A 22105-nucleotide genomic window follows, 5' to 3' on the forward strand; every position below is an offset into this window, starting at 1 on the left:
GTGTGTGTGTGTAAGTTTTTGTGTGTGTGTGTGTAATTGTTTATGTGTGTGTGTTTTTGTTTGTGTGTGAGTTTGTTTTAGTGTGTGTGTGTAAGTTTGTGTGTGTGTGTGTATCAGTTTTTGAGTGTGGGTGTAAGTTTTGTGTGTGTGTGTGTGTGTGTAAGTTTTTGTGTGTGTAAGTTTGTGTGTGTGTGTGTGTCAGTTTGTGCGTGTGGGTGTTAGTGTGTGTGTGTGTGTGTGTGTAAGTTTTTGTGTGTCTAAGATTTTGTGTGTGTAAGTTTTGAAGTGTGTGTGTCAGTTTTAGTGTGTGTGTTTATAGTTTTTTGTGTGAATGTAAGTTTTTGTGTGCATGTGTTTGTTTTTTTGTTTGTTTGTTTTTGTTTTTGAGTTTGTGTGTGTGTGTGTGTGTATGTTTTGGTGTGTGTGTGTAAGTTGTCGTGTGTGTATGTTTATTCTTTTGTGTGTGTGTGTAAGTTTGTTTGCTTGTTCGTAATTGTTTGTGTGTGTGTATTGTTTTGAGTAACTGTATTGTTCTGTTTGCATGTAATTTTTTGCGTTGTGATGTAAGGTTGTTTTTGTGTGTTTAATTTTTTGTTTGTCTAACCTAATGCTTGTGGATGTAAGTTTTTGTGTGTGTTGTGTAAGTTTGTGTGTGTGTGTGTGTGTGTGTAAGTTTTTGTGTGTGTAAGTTTTTTGTGTGTGTGTGTGTAAGTTTGTGTGTGTGTGTGTGTGTGTTTGTGTTTTTGTTTTTTTTTTTATTTTTTTGCGTGTTTGTTTATTTTTTATTGTTTTTTTTTTTTTTTTTTGTGTGTGTGTGTGTGTGTGTGTGTTAGTTTTTGTGCGTGTGTGTGTGAGTTTTTTTTGTGTTCATGTGTAAGTTTTTGTGTGTGTGTGTGTGTGTGTGTGTAAGTTTGTGAGTGTGTGTAAGTTTTTGCGTGTGGGTGTGATTGTTCGTGTGTGTGTGTGTGATTATGTTTGTGTGTGTGTGTGTGTGTAAGTTTTTGTGTGCATGTAAGTTTTTGTGTGCATGTAAGTTTTCGTGTGCTTGTGTTAGTTTTTGTGTGTGTGTGTGTGTTTGTATGTGTGTGTGTGTGTGTGTGTAAGTTTTGGGGTGTGTGTGTAAGTTTTCGTGTGTGTGTGTGTAAGTTTTCGTGTGCATGTGTAAGTTTTTGTGTGTGTAAGTTTTCGAGTGTGTGTTTATGTTATAGTGTGTGTGTGTGTTAGTTTTGTGAGTGTGTGTGTGTGTAAGTTTTTGTGCGTGTGTGTGTGAGTTTTTGTGTGTGTCATGTGTAAGTTTTTGTGTGTGTGTGTGTGTGTGTGTAAGTTTTGTGTGTGTGTGTAAGTTTTTGCGTGTGTGTGTGAGTTTTCGTGTGTTTGTGTGTGTAAGTTTTGTGTGTGTGTGTGTGTGTGTGTGTAAGTTTTTGTGTGATTGTAAGTTTTTTTGTGTATGTAAGTTTTAGTTTGAATGTTTTAGTTTTTGTGTGTGTGTGTGTGTGTGTGTAAGTTTTTGTGTGTGTAAGTTTTTGTGTGTGTAAGTTTTTGTGCGTGTGTGTAAGTTTATGTGTGTGTGTAAGTTTTTGTGTGAATGTAAGTTTTTGTGTGCATGTAAGTTTTTGCGTGTGGGTGTAAGTTTTTGTGTGTGTGTGTAAGTTTTTGTGTGTGCGTAAGCTTTTGGTGTCGTGGGTGTAAGTTTTTGTGTGTGTGTGTAAGTTTGTGTGTGTTTGTGTGTGTGTGTAAGTTTTTGTGTGTGTGTAAGTTTTTGTGTGTGTGTAAGTTTGTGTGTGTGTGTGTGTGTGTGTAAGTTTTTGTGTGTGTAAGTTTTGTGTGTGTGTGTGTGAGTTTTCGTGTGTGTGTGTGTAAGTTTTGTGTGTGTGTGTGTGTGTTTGTAAGTTTTTGTGTGTGTGTATTTTTTTTGTGTGTGTGTGTAAGTTTGTGTGTGTGTGTGTGTGTGTGTGTGTAAGTTTTTGTGTGTGTGTAAGTTTTGTGTGTGTGTGTGTAAGTTTTCGTGTGTGTGTGTGTAAGTTTTTGTGTGTGTGTGTGTGTTTGTGTGTGTGTGTGTAAGTTTTTTGTGTGTGTGTAAGTTTTTGTGTGTATGTGTGTGTGTGTGTAAGTTTTTGTGTGTGTAAGTTTTGGGGTGTGTGTGTAAGTTTTCGTGTGTGTGTGTGTAATTTTTGTGTGTGTGTGTGTGTGTGTGTAATTTTTTGTGTGAATGTAAGTTTTTGTGTGCATGTAAGTTTTCGTGTGCATGTGTAAGTTTTGTGTGTGTGTGTGTGTGTGTGTTAGTTTGTGTGTGTGTAAGTTTTGGCGTGTGTGTGTAAGTTTTCGTGTGTGTGTGTGTAAGTTTTCGTGTGTGTGTGTGTGTAAGTTTTCGTGTGCATGTGTAAGTTTTTGTGTGTGTAAGTTTTCGTGTGTGTGTGTAAGTTTTCGTGTGTGTGTGTGTAAGTTTTGTGAGTGTGTAAGTTTTCGTGTGTGTAAGTTTTTGTGCGTGTGTGTGTGAGTTTTTTTGTGTTGATGTGTAAGATTGTGTGTGTGTGTGTGTGTGTGTGTGTGTTAGTTTTTGTGTGTGTGTAAGTTTTGGCGTGTGTGTGTGAGTTTTCGTGTGTTTGTGTGTGTAAGTTTTGTGTGTGTGTGTGTGTGTGTGTGTATGTTTTTGTGTGAATGTAAGTTTTTGTGTGAATGTAAGTTTTCGTGTGCATGTGTAAGTTTTTGTGTGTGTGTGTGTGTGTGTGTAAGTTTTTGTGTGTGTAAGTTTTTGTGTGTGTGTGTAAGTTTTTGTGAGTGTGTGTAAGTTTTTGTGTGTGTTTAAGTTTTTGTGTGCATGTAAGTTTTTGTGTGCATGTATGTTTTTGAATGTGTGTGTTAGTTTTTGTGTGTGTGTGTATGTTTTTGTGTGTCTAAGCTATTGTGTCTGTGTTTTAGTTTTTGTGTGTTTTTTTTAGTTTGTGTGTGTTTGTGTGTGTGTGTAAGTTTTTTTTTTTTTTTTTTATGTGTGTGTGTGTGTGTGTGTGTGTGTGTGTAATTTTGTTTGTGTTTAATTTTTTTATTGTGTGTGTTATTTTTATTGTGTGTGTGTGTAAGTTTTGTGTGTGTGTGTGTGTGTGTAAGTTTTTGTGCGTGTGTGTGTGAGTTTTTGTTGTGTTCATGTGTTAGTTTTTGTTTTTGTTTGTGTTTTTGTGTTTGTTTTTTTTTATTTGTGTTTTTGTGTGTAAGTTTTCGCGTGTGTGTTTAATTTTTTGTGTGTGTGTGTTTTTGTGTTTTGTGTGTGTTTGTGTGTGTGTGTGTATGTTTTCGTTTGAATTTAATTATTCTTGTGCATGTTTAGGTTTGTTTGTGAGTGTGTGTGTGTGTGTGAGTTTTTGTGTGTGTGTTAGTTTTGGAGTGTGTGTGTAAGTTTTCGTGTGTGTGTGTGTGTGTGTGTGTGTGTGTGTGTGTGTGTGTGTGTGTGTGTAAGTTTTTGTGTGCATGTAAGTTTTTGTGTGCATGTAAGTTTTCGTGTGCATGTGTTAGTTTTTGTGTGTGTGTGTGTGTATGTTTTTGTGTGTGTGTGTAAGTTTTGTGGTGTGTGTTTAAGTTTTCGCGTGTGTGTGTAAGTTTTAGTGTGTGTGTGTAAGTTTTAATGTGTGTGTGTAATTTTTTTTGTGTGTGTGTTTAAGTGTTAGTGTGTGTGTGTAATTTTTAGTTTGTGTGTTTAAGTTTTTGTGTGTGCGTGTAAGATTTTGTGCGTGTGTGTAAGTTTTTGTGTGCATGTAAGTTTTTATGTGCATGTCAGTTTTAGTGTGCTTGTGTAAGTTTTTTTGTGTGTATGTGTGTGTGTGTGTGTGTGTGTGCGTTAGTTTTAGTGTTTGTGTGTAAGTTTTTGTGTGTGTGTGTAAGTTTTTATGAGTGTGTGTTAGTTTTAGTGTGTGTGTAAATTTTTGTGGACATGTAAGTTTTTGTGTGCATGTAAGTTTTTGCGTGTGGGTGTAAGTTTTTGAGTGCGGGTTTTAGTTTTTGTGTGTGTGTGTGTGTTAGTTTTTGTGTGTCTCAGCTTTTGTGTGTGTAAGTTTTGTCGTGTGTGTGCGTAAGTTTTCGTGTGTGTGTGTGTGTGTAATTTTTTGTGTTCATGTAAGTTTTCATGTGCATGTGTTAGTTTTTTTGTGTGTGTTTGTGTGTGTGTGTAAGTTTTTGGGTGTTTGTAAGTTTTTGAGTGTGTGTGTTATATTTTTTGCATATGTGTATGTTTTGTGTGTGTGTGTGTGTGTGTAAGTTTTTGTGTGCATGTAAGTTTTTTTGTGCGTGTCAGTATTTGCGTGTGGGTTTCTGTTTTTGTGTGTGTGTGTGTAATTTTTTGTGTGTCTTTTCTTTGTGTGTGGGTGTAATTTTTTGTGTTTGTGTGTTATTTTTTGTTTGTTTGTGTGTGTGTGTATGTTTTTTGTGTGTGTGTGTGTGTGTGTGTGTGTGTGTGTTTGTTTGTTTGTGTGTGTGTGTTTGTGTGAGTGTGTTTTTGTGTGTGTGTGTGGGTTTGAGTGAGTGTGTGTGTTTCTGTTTGTGTGGGGGTGCGTGTGTGTGGGTGTTTGTGTGTGTGTGTGGTTGTGTGTGTTTGTGTGTGTGTGTGTGTGTGTGTGTAAGTTTTTGTGTGTGTGTAAGTTTTGGCGTGTGTATGTGTGTTTTCGTGTGTGTGTGTAAGTTTTTGTGCGTGTGTGTAAGTTTTTGTGTGCATGTAAGTTTTTGTGTGCATTTATGTTTTCGTATGCATGTTTAAGTTTTTTTTTGGTGTGTGTGTGTGTTTAAGTTTTTGTGTGTGTGTAATTTTTGGCGTGTGTGTGTGTTAGTTTTAGTGTGTGTGCGTAAATTTTAGTGTGTGTGTGTGTGTGTAAGTTTTGGCGTGTGTGTGTGAGTTTTCGTGTGTGTGTGTGTGTGTGTGTAAGTTTTGTGTGTGTGTGTGTGTGTAAGTTTTTGTGTGCATGTAAGTTTTTGTGTGCATGTAAGTTTTCTTGTGAGTGTGTAAGTTTTTGTGTGTGTGTGTGTGTGTAAGTTTGTGTGTGTGTGTGTGTGTGTGTAATTTTTTGAGTGTGTGTGTAAGTTTTAGTGTGTGTGTGTGTAAGTTTTATTGTGAATGTGTAATTTTTTGTGTGTGTAAGTTTTGGCGTGTGTGTGTAAGTTTTCGTGTGTGTGTGTGTAAGTTTTGTGATTGTGTGTGTGTTTAAGTTTTTGTGAGTGTGTGTGTGAGTTTTTTTTTATGTTCATGTGTAAGTTTTTGTGTGTGTGTGTAAGTGTGTGTTTGTGTGTGTGTGTGTGTGTGTGTGTGTAAGTTTTTGTGTGTGTGTAAGTTTTGGCGTGTGTGTGTAAGTTTTCGTGTGTGTGTGTGTGTAAGTTTTGTGTGTGTGTGCGTTTGTGTAAGTTTTTGTGTGCATGTAAGTTTTTGTGTGAAAGTAAGTTTTCGAGTGAATGTGTAAGTTTTTGTGTGTGTGTGTGTGTAAGTTTGTGTGTGTGTTTTTTTTGGGGTGTGTGTGTTATTTTTCGTGTGTGTGTTTGTTTTTTTTGTGTGTGTGTGTGTGTGTGTGTGTGTAAGTTTTTGTGAGTGTGTGTGTGAGTTTTTTTGTGTTCATGTTTAAGTTTTTGTTTGTGTGTGTGTGTGTGTAAGTTTTTGTGTGTGTGTAAGTTTTGGCGTGTGTGTGTGAGTTTTCGTGTGTTTGTGTGTGTGAGTTTTGTGTGTGTGTGTGTGTAAGTTTTTGTGTGCATGTAATTTTTTGTCTGAATTTAATTTTTCTTTTGATTTTGTAATTTTTTGTGTGTGTGTGTGTGTGTATTTTTGTTTGTGTTTGTGTGTATGATTTTTAGTGTGTGTTTAAGTTTTTGCGTGTGTGTGTCAGTTTTCATGTGTGTGTGTGTGTGTAAGTTTTTGTGTGTGTGTGTAAGTTTTTGTGCGTGTGTGTAAGTTTTTGTGTGTGTGTAAGTTTTTGTGTGCATGTAAGTTTTTTTGTGGATGTAAGTTTTTGCGTGTGGGTCTAAGTTTTTGTGTGTGTGTGTGTTAGTTTATTTGTGTCTAAGCTTTTGTGTGTGGATATTTGTTTTGTGTGGGTGTGTGTTAGTTTGTGTGTGTGTGTGTGTGTGTGTGTGTAAGTTTTTTGTTTGTTTTTGTGTATGTTTTTGTGTGTGTGTGTGTGTGTGTGTGTAAGTTTTTGTGTGTGTAATTTTTGTCGTGTGTGTGTGTAAGTTTTCGTGTGTGTGTGTGTATGTTTTGGCGTGTGTGTGTGTGTTTTCGTGTGTGTGTGTGTGTGTAAGTTTTGTTTATGTGTGTGTGTGTGTTAGTTTTTATGTGCATTTAAGATTTTGTGTGAATGTATCTTTTATTGTTTTTTTGTTATTTTTTGTGTTTGTGTGTGTGTGTAAGTTTTTGTGTGTGTGTGTGTAAGTTTAGTCGTGTGTTTGTAAGTTTTGGTGTGTGTGTGTAAGTTTTTGTGTGTGTGTGTAGGTTTGTGTGTGTGTGTGTAAGTTTTTGTGTGTGTAAGTTCTTGTGTGCTTGTATGGGGACCGGGGGAGGACCTTTGGGGCCCAGGGAGGGCGTTTGGGGATCCGGGGGCCCTTGAGGATTGAGTGGTCTTTTGGGAGCCCAGGGGGACATTTGGGGACGGGGGGTGGGCCTTTGGGAGCCCTGTGGACCTTTGGGGTCCGGGGGAGGGCCTTTGGGAGCCCTGTGGACCTTTGGGGACCGGGGGTGGACCTTTGGGGGTCGGGGGGACCCTTGGGGGCCGGTTGGCCCTTTGGGAGCCCGGGGGACCTTTGAGGACCAGGGGAGGGCCTTTGGGGGTCTGAGGAGGGCGTTTGGGGGATAACATTTCTAAATTTTTACTTTTTAGTTTACTTTTTTTTGCGGCGCATCCCTGCGGCGCATCCTGCGGCGCATCCTGCGGCGCTTTCCTGCGGCGCATCCCCTGCGGCGCATCCCTGCGGCGCATCCCTGAGGCACATCCTGCGGCACTTTTCTGGCCCACGGCGCATCCCAGCGGCGCTTCTCTGGTCCGGGGGACCTTTGGGGGCCGGGGGAGGGCCTTTGGGGGTCCTGGGGGGCAGTTGGGGGCCGGGGGGACATTTGGGGACCGGTGGAGGGCCTTTGGGACCCTGTTGGTCCTTTGGGAGCTCGATGGGCCTTTGGGGGGCCCCGGGGATGGCCTTTGGGGGTCTGGGTGGGCCTTTGGAGGCGCCGGTGGCCCTTTGGGAGCTTGAGGGGCCTTTGAGGACCGGGGGGAGGGCTTCTGGGGTCCGGGGTGCCCTTTGGGGGTCCGGGGGCCCTTTGAGGACCAGAGGAGGGCCTTTGAGGGTCTGAGGAGGGCGTTTGGGGGGCTGGGGCTCTTTGGGAGCTTGGGGGACCTTTGAGTACCGGAGGCTTCCTTCGGGGTTGGGGTGGCGGATCGGAACCCTTTGGGGTTGGGGTAGAGGACCTCACAACACTGTTCAAATGGAACTTGTGTATTATAACGACCACAGAGTTTGACCCTCAAATTCTCTTCTAAAACCTTTCCTAAAATCTTCTTTTAAAATGTCTCTAACTGTTTCGCCGAAATAATCCCATAACCTGTCTAAAACAGTTTCACCCAAATAATCCCTAAACGTAATTTCAGCGTGTTCCTTTTGTTTTTGGCATCTCTGCGCTAATGCATTTCAAATTAATAAGAAACCTGATTCCCGCGCTAAAACAATTCATCGCTAAGATGTTTCTTGGAGAATTGTTTCCATGGCCTTTGGTTATTAATATCCTTTGGAGTTCGACCAAAAGAGTTGTTTCCGAGGCAAAGACATTAATGACTTGGATCTATTCCTGGAGAATCGTTTCTATGCGAAAATTTTTAAAGTCTGACAGATGATGTCATTGGTTGATTGATCTGTCAAGAAAGGGGAATTAATTTGTTGTTTCTAAGGGGAATTATTGATTCACGATAGGTGAATTGAGGTCGACAGCACAGGTGTTCCAAGGTCGATGTTGTTGTTGTTGTAAGTGCACGCTCTCAGCGAATGTCAAGGTCGATGTTGTTGTGGTTGACACACCTTGGAAATTTAGGTCATTGACCGATTACGCAATCATTCTCCCTAGGGATTCCATGCCCATATATGGTGTACTGTCAGTATTCTATGCCCATATTTGGTGTACTGTCACGAGTACTAGGGTCACCTCTACTTTCAAATTATGAAATTGATATAAGATTTTTACAAGCTATGACCATAAGGTCTGATCATTAGGTCGGTGTTAGATAAATCTCATTATGAGTACGGGTTAATTTAATGTTTTATTTTAGGCAATCGAATTCAAACCACATACAAACATCATAAAAACTTCATTTTTTATACCTTGGGAAACGTTCCAAAAAGTTTTATGCTTCTAATGTGCAGAAAATTTATATTGATTTGTGTTTTCAGTAAGGTAATACATTTTACACAATCCCACAAATATCGAGAAATCAGCAGTCAGTTTATTGTGATATTTTTATAGATACATGCTGTGAAAGGCAGGTGATATTTGTTGGTTATATATTTCAATTGTACTCTTTACTTCCATAAGAAAACTTGGCTTTTTAGTTATTTTTTTTATCATTTTTACGTTTTTTGAAAACTAGACAAAAAGTTCAATGTCTAACTTGGGTAAAAAAAAAAAAAAAAAAAAAAAGGTCAAAATAATATTTGTTGAAATGTAGCATTAAACATAAGCTTTATTTCTGACTAGATTCAAGCTTTTCCACAAAAGAATGCTGGGTCGGCCATTACAGATAAGAACTGTGTAGGATTATCAAGTAAAAACTCTGGGGAGTTGGCGGCATGTCGTTAGCGAAATCGTTCTATGAGGTAGCGGAATACAAAGAATAAGTCTATAGCCTACATTGATCATGCGGATGTGTTCGATGAAATGTTTTTTGCTTTTTGCAATATATTTTTGACTGAGTCAATCTGCTAGTTATTACTTGCAAGCATACCGCACTCACTTAAGATCATTCGATGCTTTCTTCAATATTCATACTACAGCTTATGGCTAAACCTAGACCGTTATGAATGGTTATTAACATTCCTTTGCTGAAGAAAAGATTTGATACTTCAACCAGAACCGTTGAAACGGACCTTGCTTGTTACCCATTAATATATAATTATATTGAGTACTTCAATTCCACTTTCTTCTCGTTAGAAAAAACGGCTATAAGAAGATTCGAACCCCATACCACTCACACAAATACAGCCACCATTTTTTTTTTTTTTTTACTGTGAAAGCTATCTATAAACGAAGGACAATGTGCATAATTTAGGACAATGGTCTTATGCTACTACGGGGAGGCAACCCATAATAGATAAATCAGCTAGGGAGAGCTAGGAATTACCAATGATGAATCCTTAATATAAACAGAAGGCAAATTGCCTGATTTACAATCTTACCCCTGGGTTATGGAGGGCTTGGCGGCCTCGGTTGCTTAGTTATTAGGCCTTTTGACTATTTTGAAGAAAATTATTTTTTCAAAATTTTGATCAGTACAAAGGGGAGGGGGCATACGAAAAAGGCTAGGGGAGCTGATTGCCCTCCGACCACTCTTCAATATCTCCTCAAATTTTCAACTTAATATCCACAGTCATTCCTTAGATTTTGCTGATACGCCCTTTTGATAACCAGCATGCACATTGTGTGTTTTTTTTACATCCCTCTCAATATTTCTTTAAAGTTCCCTTTATATATTTGGTATCTTTTATATGTAGACAATTGGCAATTTGCATAGCTTACAGCGCTTCCCCGGGAGCTGGGGGGGGGGGGGGGTTCCGTCAGCCACAGAGGCATGGTTATTTGACCGTTTGAGTATTTTGAACAAAATGGCTATCTGAAAATTTTGATCGGATGTCTTTGGGTAAAAAAGGGCATGGGAAGAGGGATTGAGCACTTTGATCGCTTTTCGACTCTACAAAAAGACACTAGAACCTTCAATTTCCAATCGAATGAGCCTCATCCGAAGTTTATATGACCCCTCCCCCCAAGTTCGATATCAAACTGATCTGAGAAAAAAAAAAATAATACAATAAAGCCCGGTGGCCCATTACTATACACAACGCTAGTGGGTTGTCTCTGATATCGTTTTTTTTTTTTTTTTTTTTTTTATCACCAGAGTTGTATTTTTTTTGTATATATTTTATTAGAATTTTCTCTTATTTCTATTTTCGTTTTTATCATTTTTGTTATTGTTATCAGTTGTCTTTTTTTTGAATTGGTATGATGAATTGGCGTAAATGATATCCAACCAGTCACCTTTTCAAGCATTTTTTCTGTTTTAGTGCGAGTTGTAGTGACAGTTGAGTTCTGTTTTTGATTAAAATTGTTTAAACTGAAGAAAATGAAAAAAATTGTATTCCACTTCTACATAATTCCTTCTTTTCTTTATTATTTTTCATAATTTCTTTGGCTGCTCAATTTTGCACGCGGGAAAATTTTCGCAGCAGAGGGGAGGATTTTCTGTGCAAGAAATATTTCACCGGGGAAGAATCCGCAGGGGGAGGGGTGTTTCGCAGGGTGAAATTTTTTCAGGGGGATTCTCAACGTGGAGTTCGTGATTCTCAGATTTTTATACCCGAAGGCATATTTATCGGGCTTTTCGACTATTCTAAGAAAAAAATAGATACTCGAAAATTTTGATCCGATGTCATATGGGTTATGGGGAGAACCATATAGAACTTTGGATCTACACTCAAATGAGCCCCCTCCAAAGTTTCTTCAACCACCCTTCCATACGGAGTGGCAGGTTAAAAATTAAAAGAAATGATACATAGTGGGGGGCAATTTGTTCTTTATAAAATTTGCAATTTGCTCTTTAGAGTCAACAAGGGTGTTGACTCTGATATCATCCAAACTCAAGATACTTAGCAAGTTATGTCACGATGGAATCACTAAGAAATTCCAAAATAATAGCTTGTTGGGAACTTGATCATAGAAGGCATACAATACGGTAAGCACATTTATTATAACGCATACATTATGCTATGGAAGGTATAAAGCAAAATAGAATAATTGAGAAATTCAATAACTCTAAATAAAGCTTATTTTTTTTTATAAGGAAATAATATGTGCCTAAGCGACAAATTAAACGGTATAACTGGAGCCTTTCTCAGAATAGGACCAGACTGGGACGTACTCAGGGCTCTAGCTCTGAGGTCTCAGGGCTCAGCCCACTGCTATTCTGTAGCCTCACAATTCATACGAATTTCCTTACGATTCAAACAAATACTATGTAACTGATATCATGATTTTACCCCCTTTCCATAAAAAATATCTTGCGCAATGGCTGAATTCAAGATATCAATACCATTAAATTCTTTAGTAAGCGATAAGGGGCAGTAAACCCATGCAAAAATATGTGAATAAGCGATAAACTGTGTCTTTTTCTGAATGCTCTCAGTTGGCATACACCTAGGGCTCTGGGCTCACAGCTACCTCATAGACTCATAATTTATACCTATATCTTCAAGACTGTGTTCAGGGGAGTGGTTAGTGATTTTGAACTCCCCCCTCCCCCAAAAATAATTGTCCGGCTCGTAAAGACGTAACAAAAACGATAAAAACAGATTACCATAAAATATATTTTTGACCCGTTTTTTATTTTTTTTTTGTAAAACCCCCCAGAAGGAAATACCCCCACCCCCGAACAGCAATCTTGGATATGGCCATGAATGTACTTATAATTTGTGACTGAATTTCACGATTTTACTTTGTGACTAAATTTCTATCAAAAACAAATTTTTTATGTAGTGCTGATTTCAGGACATAAGAACCAGTAAACTATGTAGTAAACGGTGACCGGCGTTTAAACCCGCGGAAAATCCCCCCACCCCCACGGAAAATACCTCCCTGGAAAATACCCTCCCCCCTCCATGGAAAATAAGACTTTCCAAATTTGAGAATTTTATTTGATTTTTTTTTAATTTCCGTAAGGAGAAGGAATTTTGGTACTTGTGTATTATGCGCCACTCGCTCAAGTTTACGCTTTGTAAAACTCGAGAACAAGGTCGGTTTCTTCGTTAGTTTTTTTTTCAGCTTAGCGCGAGACAAGACAAAGACAAGTGACAGAATACATAGGAAATATATATATTTTGGGCTATATATTTGCACATAGGGGGGGGGGGGTAAAGTATTTAGACAGTTTGAATTCAAAAAAAAATTCCTTCTAGGTATGACCGCTAAAACATTACAGAAGAATAGCGAGGTATCTGGGAATTCTGTTACCTAAATAAAAAAAAAAAAAAAAAAAAAAAAAAAAAAAAAAAAAAAAAAAAAATCCCAGTATAAAATAAATGCAATTTCATTTAAGCGTTTTTTTCCGGGTGTTAAATGTTTTTTTTTTTCAATGACCGTTTTTCCAAGTATTAAGTACTATTATTAGGTTAATGTAGTGTTTCATTTAAGTGTTATGATGATCGCTGAACAAAGTTTATGTTATTTGTGCCTTTCATTTATGTTATTTTACTGTGTTACTGTGTTCGTGGCCGTATATTTGGCTTTAAAATACACTTATTTATCTATCTATCTAATATGCAGAATAATTGTACCAAACACATTTTGCATGCAGATCCGCTCTACTTTACCCCCCCCCCCTAATGTGCAAATATATAGCCCAAATTTATTTCTAAAGCAACGAAGAAACTAACAAAAAAAAACGATGTATTCTCGAACTTTACACAGCGTAAACTTGAGTGAGTGAAGCATAATACACAAGTAACAAAATCCCTTCCCCCTACGGAAATTAAGAAAATAAAACTCAAATAAAATTCTTAAATTTGGAAAGCCTCATTTTCTACGGGGGTATTTTCCGGGGGGGGTAATCTCCGGGAAGGGGGGGGGGTAATTGCCTAAAACCGTAGTAAACCATAAGGAACATGGTCAGACCATTCTTTTTTTAGGGGGGGGGGTATCAGTTATACGAACTGGCTGATCGTTTTCATCAGATTTTTTTTTTTATTAACGAAGGTCGATACCATCAACTGTAAGCTATCAACGTCAAACTGCGAAACTGAAAACGACCAGAGCCTTTGTCTTTGAACGGTCACCATTGACAAACAAGGTTATTAACGTTCTATGCTAAATTGTCATGTAGTTAAATATCTTCAAAAGGAAAAAGGATATTTTTCGATGATTTTTGGAACTGTCAAGTGTTAAAGGTAAACTGGTAACTCCCAAACTGTTGGTTTTTGACTGGTCACTAGTGGTATATAACGGTCTCAATGTTCTGCACTGAATTTCTATCTGGTTAAATATACTTAATTGAAACAATATATTTCTTACGTTATCAAAATAGCAGTCAACACCATTTGGGGCGGCTTCTTTCAGGCTTTTTCTTATGTCAACTTTCTTATAGTTGAAAGCATGATCAAATCCAAGTTCTTGTAACCATTTAATTTTATCATCAGATCCAGCATAGCCAATGACTTTGCAACCTTTTATTTTAGCAATTTGTCCTACCAGGCTACCAACAGCACCGGCTGCACCATTGACAACAACTGTTTCACCAGGTTTCGGCTGGCAGATTTCCAAAAATCCGAAATACGCAGTGTTTCTAGATAAAAGACAAGCTTCAAAATAAAATACATTAAGCCACATCATGTGTTTAGTTGCTTGTAAATTATGCCGGCTAGGGAAAGGTTTTGAGCTTTCTTTTTTACTTTTTGTACTTTTCAGCTTGATTGTTGAAAGTGTCAGAAACGAAAGAAACGTATCGGAAAAATGGCGCATTACATGAAAAATATTGGAGCTCACAGGAAAACGAAAAACAAGAAGTTATATGGAATCTTGGCCTTTTTCTCAAGAAGTGATTAAATTGATACGAGGATTAATTTAAGCGGATATTCTGAGTACATGATCAAAAGCCATTTTCAGGGAAAGGGAAGAAAAACCAAAACAAAGAAACCAATAAAAAAATTCAACTCACCAAAATCTTCTCAATAAGACTAAACACAAACTAAAAACCAAAACTAACAGAGCCTTAGTTCACAAAATTCAACTTTCCTGAAGTTCGCTGCTACTTATAGGAAAATTAAAATTCTTACAACTTGTCGGCCCTGGCACGAGGCTCCTCATTCCTCAGCTAACAAGTGGCGAAAAATCTCAGAAACTGTCAAAAAGAAAGTGGCTGAACTGTCTTTATAAACTCTTAATACAAGTTTTTGCATGATGGAAAAACAGTGTGAGTTTTCTTTCATTAGTTTGACCTTTCTGCAAAAGCAAACAAAAATTTGTTTTTTGAACTCTGGTCAGAAATTTCTTAAAAAATTAAGATATTTAAAAATAATGTAATTCTCAGCTTTTCTTCAATTTAAGAGATTTTCTATTTGCGGCAATCGAAAGGAAAGAAACGTACAATAGTAACATTATTACAAAATGACCCATAATTTAACTTCCATTTTAGTGCACTTCATTAATTCCTTTTTAGCTACATAGTTTTAAGATCAGAATTTTATTTTGATTTATGTATAAAAAATAATTTATCTTGACATAATCATGTGACGTGTTTAAATAATGTCAGGTAATCATGGATATAGTAGGCAGCGTTTCCACTTAAGATAATATCTTAGACCATACTGCTTTTCCATTTACAAGACAGAGTTTAAGAGAGAGAAAAAAACGGGAAATCCAAGTAAAAAGGGGAGTGAGTAGTTATTTCTTTAGCTAATAGGATACTAAAATTAGCATCACGAGAATACATAAGTAATGAACTATTTTCATTAAGGATATTTTAATAGGTCATGGATACCCTGAAAAGATGATTTCTCAAATAATTGAAAAACAAAAAAAAAGTTAACGGAACCAAAAATACTAGAAGATGATGGGTCGAATCAACAAACAAATTATGTAACTTTGCCATATGGGTATAACTTTTCCCGAAGTTGTCACATAAATTAAAAAGAAAACTAAGGAAGCACAATTAAAAACAACATTTAAATCTCGACAAACTATTGACTCGTTACTAAATAATCGAAAAGAAAGGGTTCCAAAAAAACATAAAAAGGGGTGTACACAAAATTCCGTGTTCTTGTGGTAAATTTTATGTACGAAGGACACAAAAAAATTTATAAAAAAGACTACAGCAACACAAAAATGCCATTGACTGTTCGCTAGAATATAAACAAAAACCAGAAACGTTTGAATCAGCTGTAGCAGAACATTTATTTGACTTTCCTCATCATGATATATTGTTTGACCAGACAAAAATTGTAGACACGTCTATAGGCCGCTTACAAAGCTTTAGAGAAATTGTTGGAATTAAAACGAATTATCTATGGAGGATTAGTATTAATAGAGACGAAGGGGATTTTAGAATTAGTTCAATTTATAATAGTTTAATTAAGGGGCAAGTAAAATTTTCTAACAGTGGTAATTTAAATAATAGTCCTCGAACAGCTGACAACCGTGTAAGCGATAGTCAGGATAAGGTCAAGGCTGGCAGGAGTCAACGAACGGCAGCTAAACTTGCAGATAAAAAATTCACTCAATTTATAAAGCATGAGTTTCGTTGACCTGTTTGCCATATCTAAATAGTTCAAGGGTCTTAACCTATAAATTTAAGTAGGGGTGGTGACCTGGGTTTTGTTTTTGCTAAAAAAATGGTATTTTATTTTTGATAGATCCCATTTGCCAATATGATCTAAAGGATCATATTGGATATAGAGGAAAATTATCTAAAGATTTTGGCGTATCATCTGTGATTACAGTTGTGCCGTACTTTGGAAGTTTTATTAGGATGTGAGTTTCATTTATTTGTTTTGTCTTTTGTTCTCTTTTGTTTGTATTGTTCTTTTTCTCTACATGATTAACTAAGTTTGTTTTCTTTTTTTCCCGTTGATAAAGGCTCCCGGATGTGGAGTCGGAATATTCAGAATTTTTTTATTAATTAATATTCTGTTGCTGCTTTTGTTTTGAGTACATTTTAGTATGGCTGTCACTGCTTTATTTAAATTAAACCCGTTTTTTCTCTCTCTTAAACTCTCTTGTTTCCACTTTAGGGTTTTCCCGCTAATTTTTTTTTTATGCCTTCTAGGGGTGAACTGATTTTATTTAGGGTTTTGGGAATTTTCTGTTTTTTTTAGGGATTTCTACGAATTGTCATTTTGAATTTGTGAAAATTATTCTCCTAGCAGTTCATTATTCAGTCCTTGCTTTGACGATATTCTCCGTACAAGGGCGTATATTAAACACGTCGTTACAACTCTCAAGCGTTCCGAAACTAGGTTAATCAATTTTATATACAGAGTTGCCAACTATATAATGCATTACTGCTAAAATATTTAGCCATCTTGTTTTATGTTGCTTAGTAAGCGTAACAGAAACAGAACATGTCAATTGGTTAATAAGAGATCTAGAGCCGAACTGGCCAGCCATGTCAAAAAAAAACAACAAAGAAATAATTATAAAGACTACAAACGGGTCTATGGCCAGTAAATGAAAACGAAAAAAAACAAAACAATATTTCGCCCGTATCTGACAAGGCGTCTTCAGTGTAAGAAAAAATATATATAAACTAAAACTAATAAATAAATATAAAAGTAAAATAAACTAACCTAAAATATATAACATACATTTACTTAACATTTACAATTTGAAGCTACCTTCATGAAACCACCTCAAGAAAGTAACTGTGAGTTACTTTTGTGAGGTGGTTTCATGACTTTATAATTTACTTTAATAGAACATTACATTTTAAAATGGTAAAATGGCTGTACGCCACCCGAGGGGTTAACAACTGGGCATTTTGAGGGACACCTGGAGGCATGAGGCACGGAGGCACGCCGGAGGCATATTCCAAAGGGCGCAATATGTAAATATATACAGCTAGCCTGTTATTCGGTATCTGTCGAATATTTCAGCACCTTCAAAAGCGATCTTTTAAAACTTGGAAAAAATTATTTACGGGTTTATTTGGCAAGGAAAAGAACCCCCAAGACTGAAAACAACTGATATGTACCTAAAGAAGAAGAACGGAGGACTGCAAGTTGTTGATATCCATGCTAAAACTAAGTAACCCTACGATGGAACTGATTGTGTCACGTGTTCCTATTATACATGTAGCGTTGTCACCAGCTCAAAAATAAAATTCCGATTTTTCCTCAAAAAAAAATCCCGAAATTTCAAAAAAAATCCTGGAACACGGTTTTTAAGTTATACAACATAGGGCTGCGCGGTGATGACGTAAAAAGCAAGGTACGAAATTCAAAGTACCGTGAAACGTGGTTTCTAGTTGTAACTAACAACTGATTGTCAATATTCCTAGTATTATTTTGACGTGAAAACGTTCTGGTGGATTAGTACGATCTACGACAAATATTTTAGGCCAAAACAATTCACCAAAGTTCCGAAAAAATGTGTCTATGCATCCACGTTTCATCGTTATTTGAATCTCCCGCCCAAGAATTGACGTCACGCTTCGCAGCCCCATTCAATATGGCTTGGCCAGCGGTAAAAGTTGCCTTTTATCACGTCTTCACATGTCCCTTTCCCTTTTATCGTACCTGTTTTTATGTAAAGAGGTTGTGCCAAGACGCACCGTTGTATCTTGGATTCTTAATTGTACTAAGAAAAAGGTATATGCTGCTTTGACTTGATAGAATCAGTAAGAAATATAGGTCCATTTTTCCTGATTGTACTTAGAATCCAACTTTCTTGGTATTAAACATAGGCCTTTGGGTATTTGAAGAGAAAACTTTAAAGCAACAGTCAGAAAAACTGTTACTACCGAGTTATTTGTAAAAGCACTATGGAAAGCAACCAACTAAAAAATAACTATTTTTTCAGATATTTTTTAGTACGATTCATAAATCATTTCAGTAATCAGAGCTCAAATGGCAACCCTCAGAAACTGGACAAACGAGCTTCAGTGAATCAAACTAGGCTGGGTTAGCCCACGCATAAACACTAAGTCTTCTACTACTAAGTCTTCTATACTGAGCTGTAAATTTTAAAGTTGTAAGACATAGCCTTTTAGAAAACAACTTTAAAATTTAATTTCATATTAGTAAAAATTAAAGGATATGAAATTTAAGAAATTGAAGTAAAAATGCCACCAGAAAACCGTCTCCTAGAGGGGGAAGGACACCCTGGAACGGGGGGAGCGATATATATTTGGCAAGAAAAAAGTTAAATGGTAGTGTGCCTTCATGTCCACTAATACATTGACTGGTATATAATATTTTTTTTTAAGTTTAGGTGATATGATAATGTATAAAGTTGTTAGATTTATATGTTTTTGTATTAAAATATCACCGAGTGGAGAGGAGGAGGGGAGGAAAAAAAAATAACAACTACCTCTGAAAAATGTTAAACAAAACTCCTTCTGTTGACACACAGAACATGGCGATGGTGGTGGTTATGGTCTTGAGGTCAGTTTTGGATTTAGGTGCCATTTTTAACATGATGATTGCGATGCTGACGAGACATCAAAAAAGTGGAGCCCTTTCTTCTGGATAAATGAATTTAGCTTTGTGAAGACGTCTGAGTCAAAGCCAAAGACAATGTTGGTGCCGATTTCCATAGAAACGGGTTCTGCTGAATGCATGACATACAGGCTGGAGTCACAGTAACCCTGGTCTACCAATGCGGCAGTTAATGTGAGATCAGCATTCAGCCGGAACCACTGGCACAGAATTCCTATGTCGTCAGGGAACGCATCGCCATATTCTGCGTGTCAACAGAGTGGCATCTTCGCCCAGACAAGTAGCCAAACTGTATGACCCGCCCAACTAATACTCTCTTTCCCCTGCCAACCGGTCTGTAAACGCATTATTCACCGATACGCAATTCCGATTTCACACTGAGCTCTGCATTGGTTTGTGGCGACTCACGTAGTCCTACTTGTCGGCCCTGGACCATCACCCGTTTTAATCGGTCACTACTCGGCTTCTCAGAGCTTTCCCTCAGAAGCCACAACAGCGTGGATTTTTTTATTGGTGTTATGGAGCCGTCAGAAGTCTTGACAAGACAAAACCTAGAATTCTTTATGTTCGTCACAGGCTCACTAACCCAATTTTTCTCAACTTGGTGTTTCACACAGTGAGCAATCACTGGCAAATCTTCAAAGATGCCGTCATTTTCCGAGCCCGATTCAGTGTCAGTCGCGGAAGCCTTTTCCTGCTTATCGGACAGAGTACTTTCCTCTGAGTCATCGTCTGAGTCACTGTCGTGAAGTAGAGAAAGACGAACATTCGGTACTTGGTGACCGAAAGCAGAAAGTACGTCTTCGGGTATCAAGGCTTTAATTATTCGCTGGCTTTCAATACGAGCTCGCCCTAGCTCGAGCTTGATTTCATCGTCCCCGGGCAAAGAAAATCGGAACTGACGGACACAACACCAATGGATCTAACTCGCTTGGCCTTGGGCAAGGACAACTGTTCATTAGAATATTGAGCTTCAAAATCCGTTATACTTTCATATCGACGAATTCGATGTAGAAGTTGGAGGAACGAAAAGTTTATTACAGTACTGTAAGTGCTGGTTTGAGACCGCATCTTCCTAAAAAAATCTTCACACGGTTGGCTACTCATGTCGGAGAGTTTGAAAAGACGTTCAAGCCCAAGCCGTTTGAATCGACGAATGAGAAGCACTAGGGAATGCATATTTATCTCTAGGCAAGGGAATATTATTGTGGTACTCAAATTATCGTTCAAAGTATAATGTCCACCTTTTAGGACCCAGGATTGCCAATATCAAACGGAGTAAATAATACGACCAAGTAAAGATAACCTCTCAAGAGGAGAAAGTTTGCCGTCGTAAAAACGCGCCGTACGCTTTCAATAAGCCAAAGATAAAACTGTGTTCCTTCGCTTCCAGGAACACGCTGTTTCAGGTGTGTCGGAGGCACAGCCGGAGGCACGAAGGAAGGGACACCTGCGACGGTCAGTTATTAGCCCCTCGACGCCACCCTCTATACATATATATCCTTTTATAAGTGTAAGTAAAAAGTATAGTATTGGTGCTTTAAGGACCATTGCCGTGCTTCTTAGGAAATAGTTTATGAAAATAATGTAGACAAACAGGAATAGGACACAACAACACATTTTTTTACAGTTAAATATAATTAGAAACTACATTAAAATCTATTGTGGATGTGTACCTGACAATTTGTTAGACCATCCACCCGACATTCAAGTCTTTCTAAATTAAAACTGCATTAAAATCTACATTAAAATCTAAAATAAACTACATTAAAATCTATTTTAGACGTTTACCTGACCATTTGTTAGACCACCCACCCGACATTTACGCCTTTCTCCATTAAAACTACATCAAAATCTACATTTAAATACATTAAAATCTATTGTGGATGTGTATTTGACCATTTGTTAGACCACCCACCCAAAATTTACGTCTTTCTTCTGTTACCATAGAAACAACGAGAAAGGAATAGAAATACCTTGATAGGAACACAAGTTCTTTCGGATAAAGATTCAACGTTAAGAAAGGAGAACCCGATTCTTTGTTTTGTACTGTTCTTAACATAAATACAAATTTAAGAGAATGCTAGTTTTAAAGTCGAAGCACCGTGGCAAAACCTACAAAACAGTGGCGTAATTTCGTCAAAATCCTGGAGGGGGGCAAAGATGGGCCAATTTACCAAGTCAAAATAACAGTGAAAAATGAAAAATGAGCCATATACTACCATAAAGGTAAAGATATGCTAAAGAAAACTGATCCGTTTCTGTGGATGCTTGAATCATCAAGACTTATCTTAGCTTCGACAGTTGAAGAAAAAAAAATTCAGCTGGGGTGGGGGCAAACTGGGTCTGGGGGGAGACCCAGGTCTGGGAGGGTACACTTTCAAAGGAAAGCTCCACCTTCATAGGGTGTTTCGTGCCATATATTTTAGCTTATTTTTCATCCATGTTTTTTTTATTTGACAGAATCTGGTATCAAAAACTGCATACCTGCACATAGAGACTTTTTTGATTAAAAATTGACTTCCGATTTTTTTTTTTTTTTTTTCAAAGATGCGAACAGTTGTGCAGGTTCCCTCATAACCAATTCAGATAATCAGATTTCATTTTCACTGCCCTTGGTACCTTGACGATAGATTTTTGTTTCACTGCAAGCAGAAGATATGCAATGAATAGGTAGATGGAAACACGAAAAAATCATTTTCAATAAAATTCAAATACAAGAAAGTGCACGCAGGAGCCAAGAGAGGGCTCACTAAACCCTTGGGCAATCAACAAATAGCTGAATATCCATGCTTGATTTTCAAAAGTGTAAAGGCCAAATTTACGTAAAACAACTATTTTATCCAGGAAATTATATCTGTTTTACTTTAGATTTATTTTAATTTAGACACAAGTTTCATTAAATGTAGCCAGAAATAGGGGCTTTTATCTTCGAAGCATCTGAGAAGGCGAAGGATAATTTTTTTCCAAAAGTGTACTGTCATGCAGAAAAAAAGAAGAAAAAGACCACTTGGAGATCTTAAGAAAGTCATCAGTCTTCTATTTAAACACCCTTCAATTTTTGGCCCGAACAGTAACCAGCAAGAGTTTGACCTAAATGATTAAAGGATTAAGATCCTATAGAGTCATTACTGGCTCCCAGGGCGTCGAAACTGCGGCCAGTTGCTGTGTCTTTTTACAGAGACAAGTAGCAAGCACTGTGCAAAAACTTTCAAGACATAAAAATGTCATGGCGGAGTAGCGGTAGCCAACGTGTTTGTAGATGCTTGCTACCACCGGTGGAAAAAGAAGATAAAGTTGTGCAGGTTCCCTCATAACCAATTCAGATAATCAGATTTCATTTTCACTGCCCTTGGTACCTTGACGATAGATTTTTGTTTCACTGCAAGCAGAAGATATGCAATGAATAGGTAGATGGAAACACGAAAAAATCATTTTCAATAAAATTCAAATACAAGAAAGTGCACGCAGGAGCCAAGAGAGGGCTCACTAAACCCTTGGGCAATCAACAAATAGCTGAATATCCATGCTTGATTTTCAAAAGTGTAAAGGCCAAATTTACGTAAAACAACTATTTTATCCAGGAAATTATATCTGTTTTACTTTAGATTTATTTTAATTTAGACACAAGTTTCATTAAATGTAGCCAGAAATAGGGGCTTTTATCTTCGAAGCATCTGAGAAGGCGAAG

General features: G+C 37.4%; 1 protein-coding gene across 1 annotated transcript in view; it reads right to left on the reverse strand.

The window, feature by feature from the left end:
• LOC148947814 (prostaglandin reductase 1-like) overlaps nt 1-22105 on the reverse strand; it is a 135807-nt gene that overhangs the window by 33781 nt on the left and 79921 nt on the right. Inside the window, exon 5 of the mRNA XM_089095460.1 lies at nt 13277-13547. Coding sequence (XP_088951586.1) covers nt 13277-13547 — 271 coding nt within the window. The remainder of the gene's footprint in view (nt 1-13276; nt 13548-22105) is intronic.

This window comes from Artemia sp. Qi Xiang Cuo, chromosome 10, assembly GCF_049724085.1.
Source record: "Artemia sp. Qi Xiang Cuo chromosome 10, ASM4972408v1, whole genome shotgun sequence".
NCBI lineage: Eukaryota > Metazoa > Arthropoda > Branchiopoda > Anostraca > Artemiidae > Artemia > Artemia sp. Qi Xiang Cuo.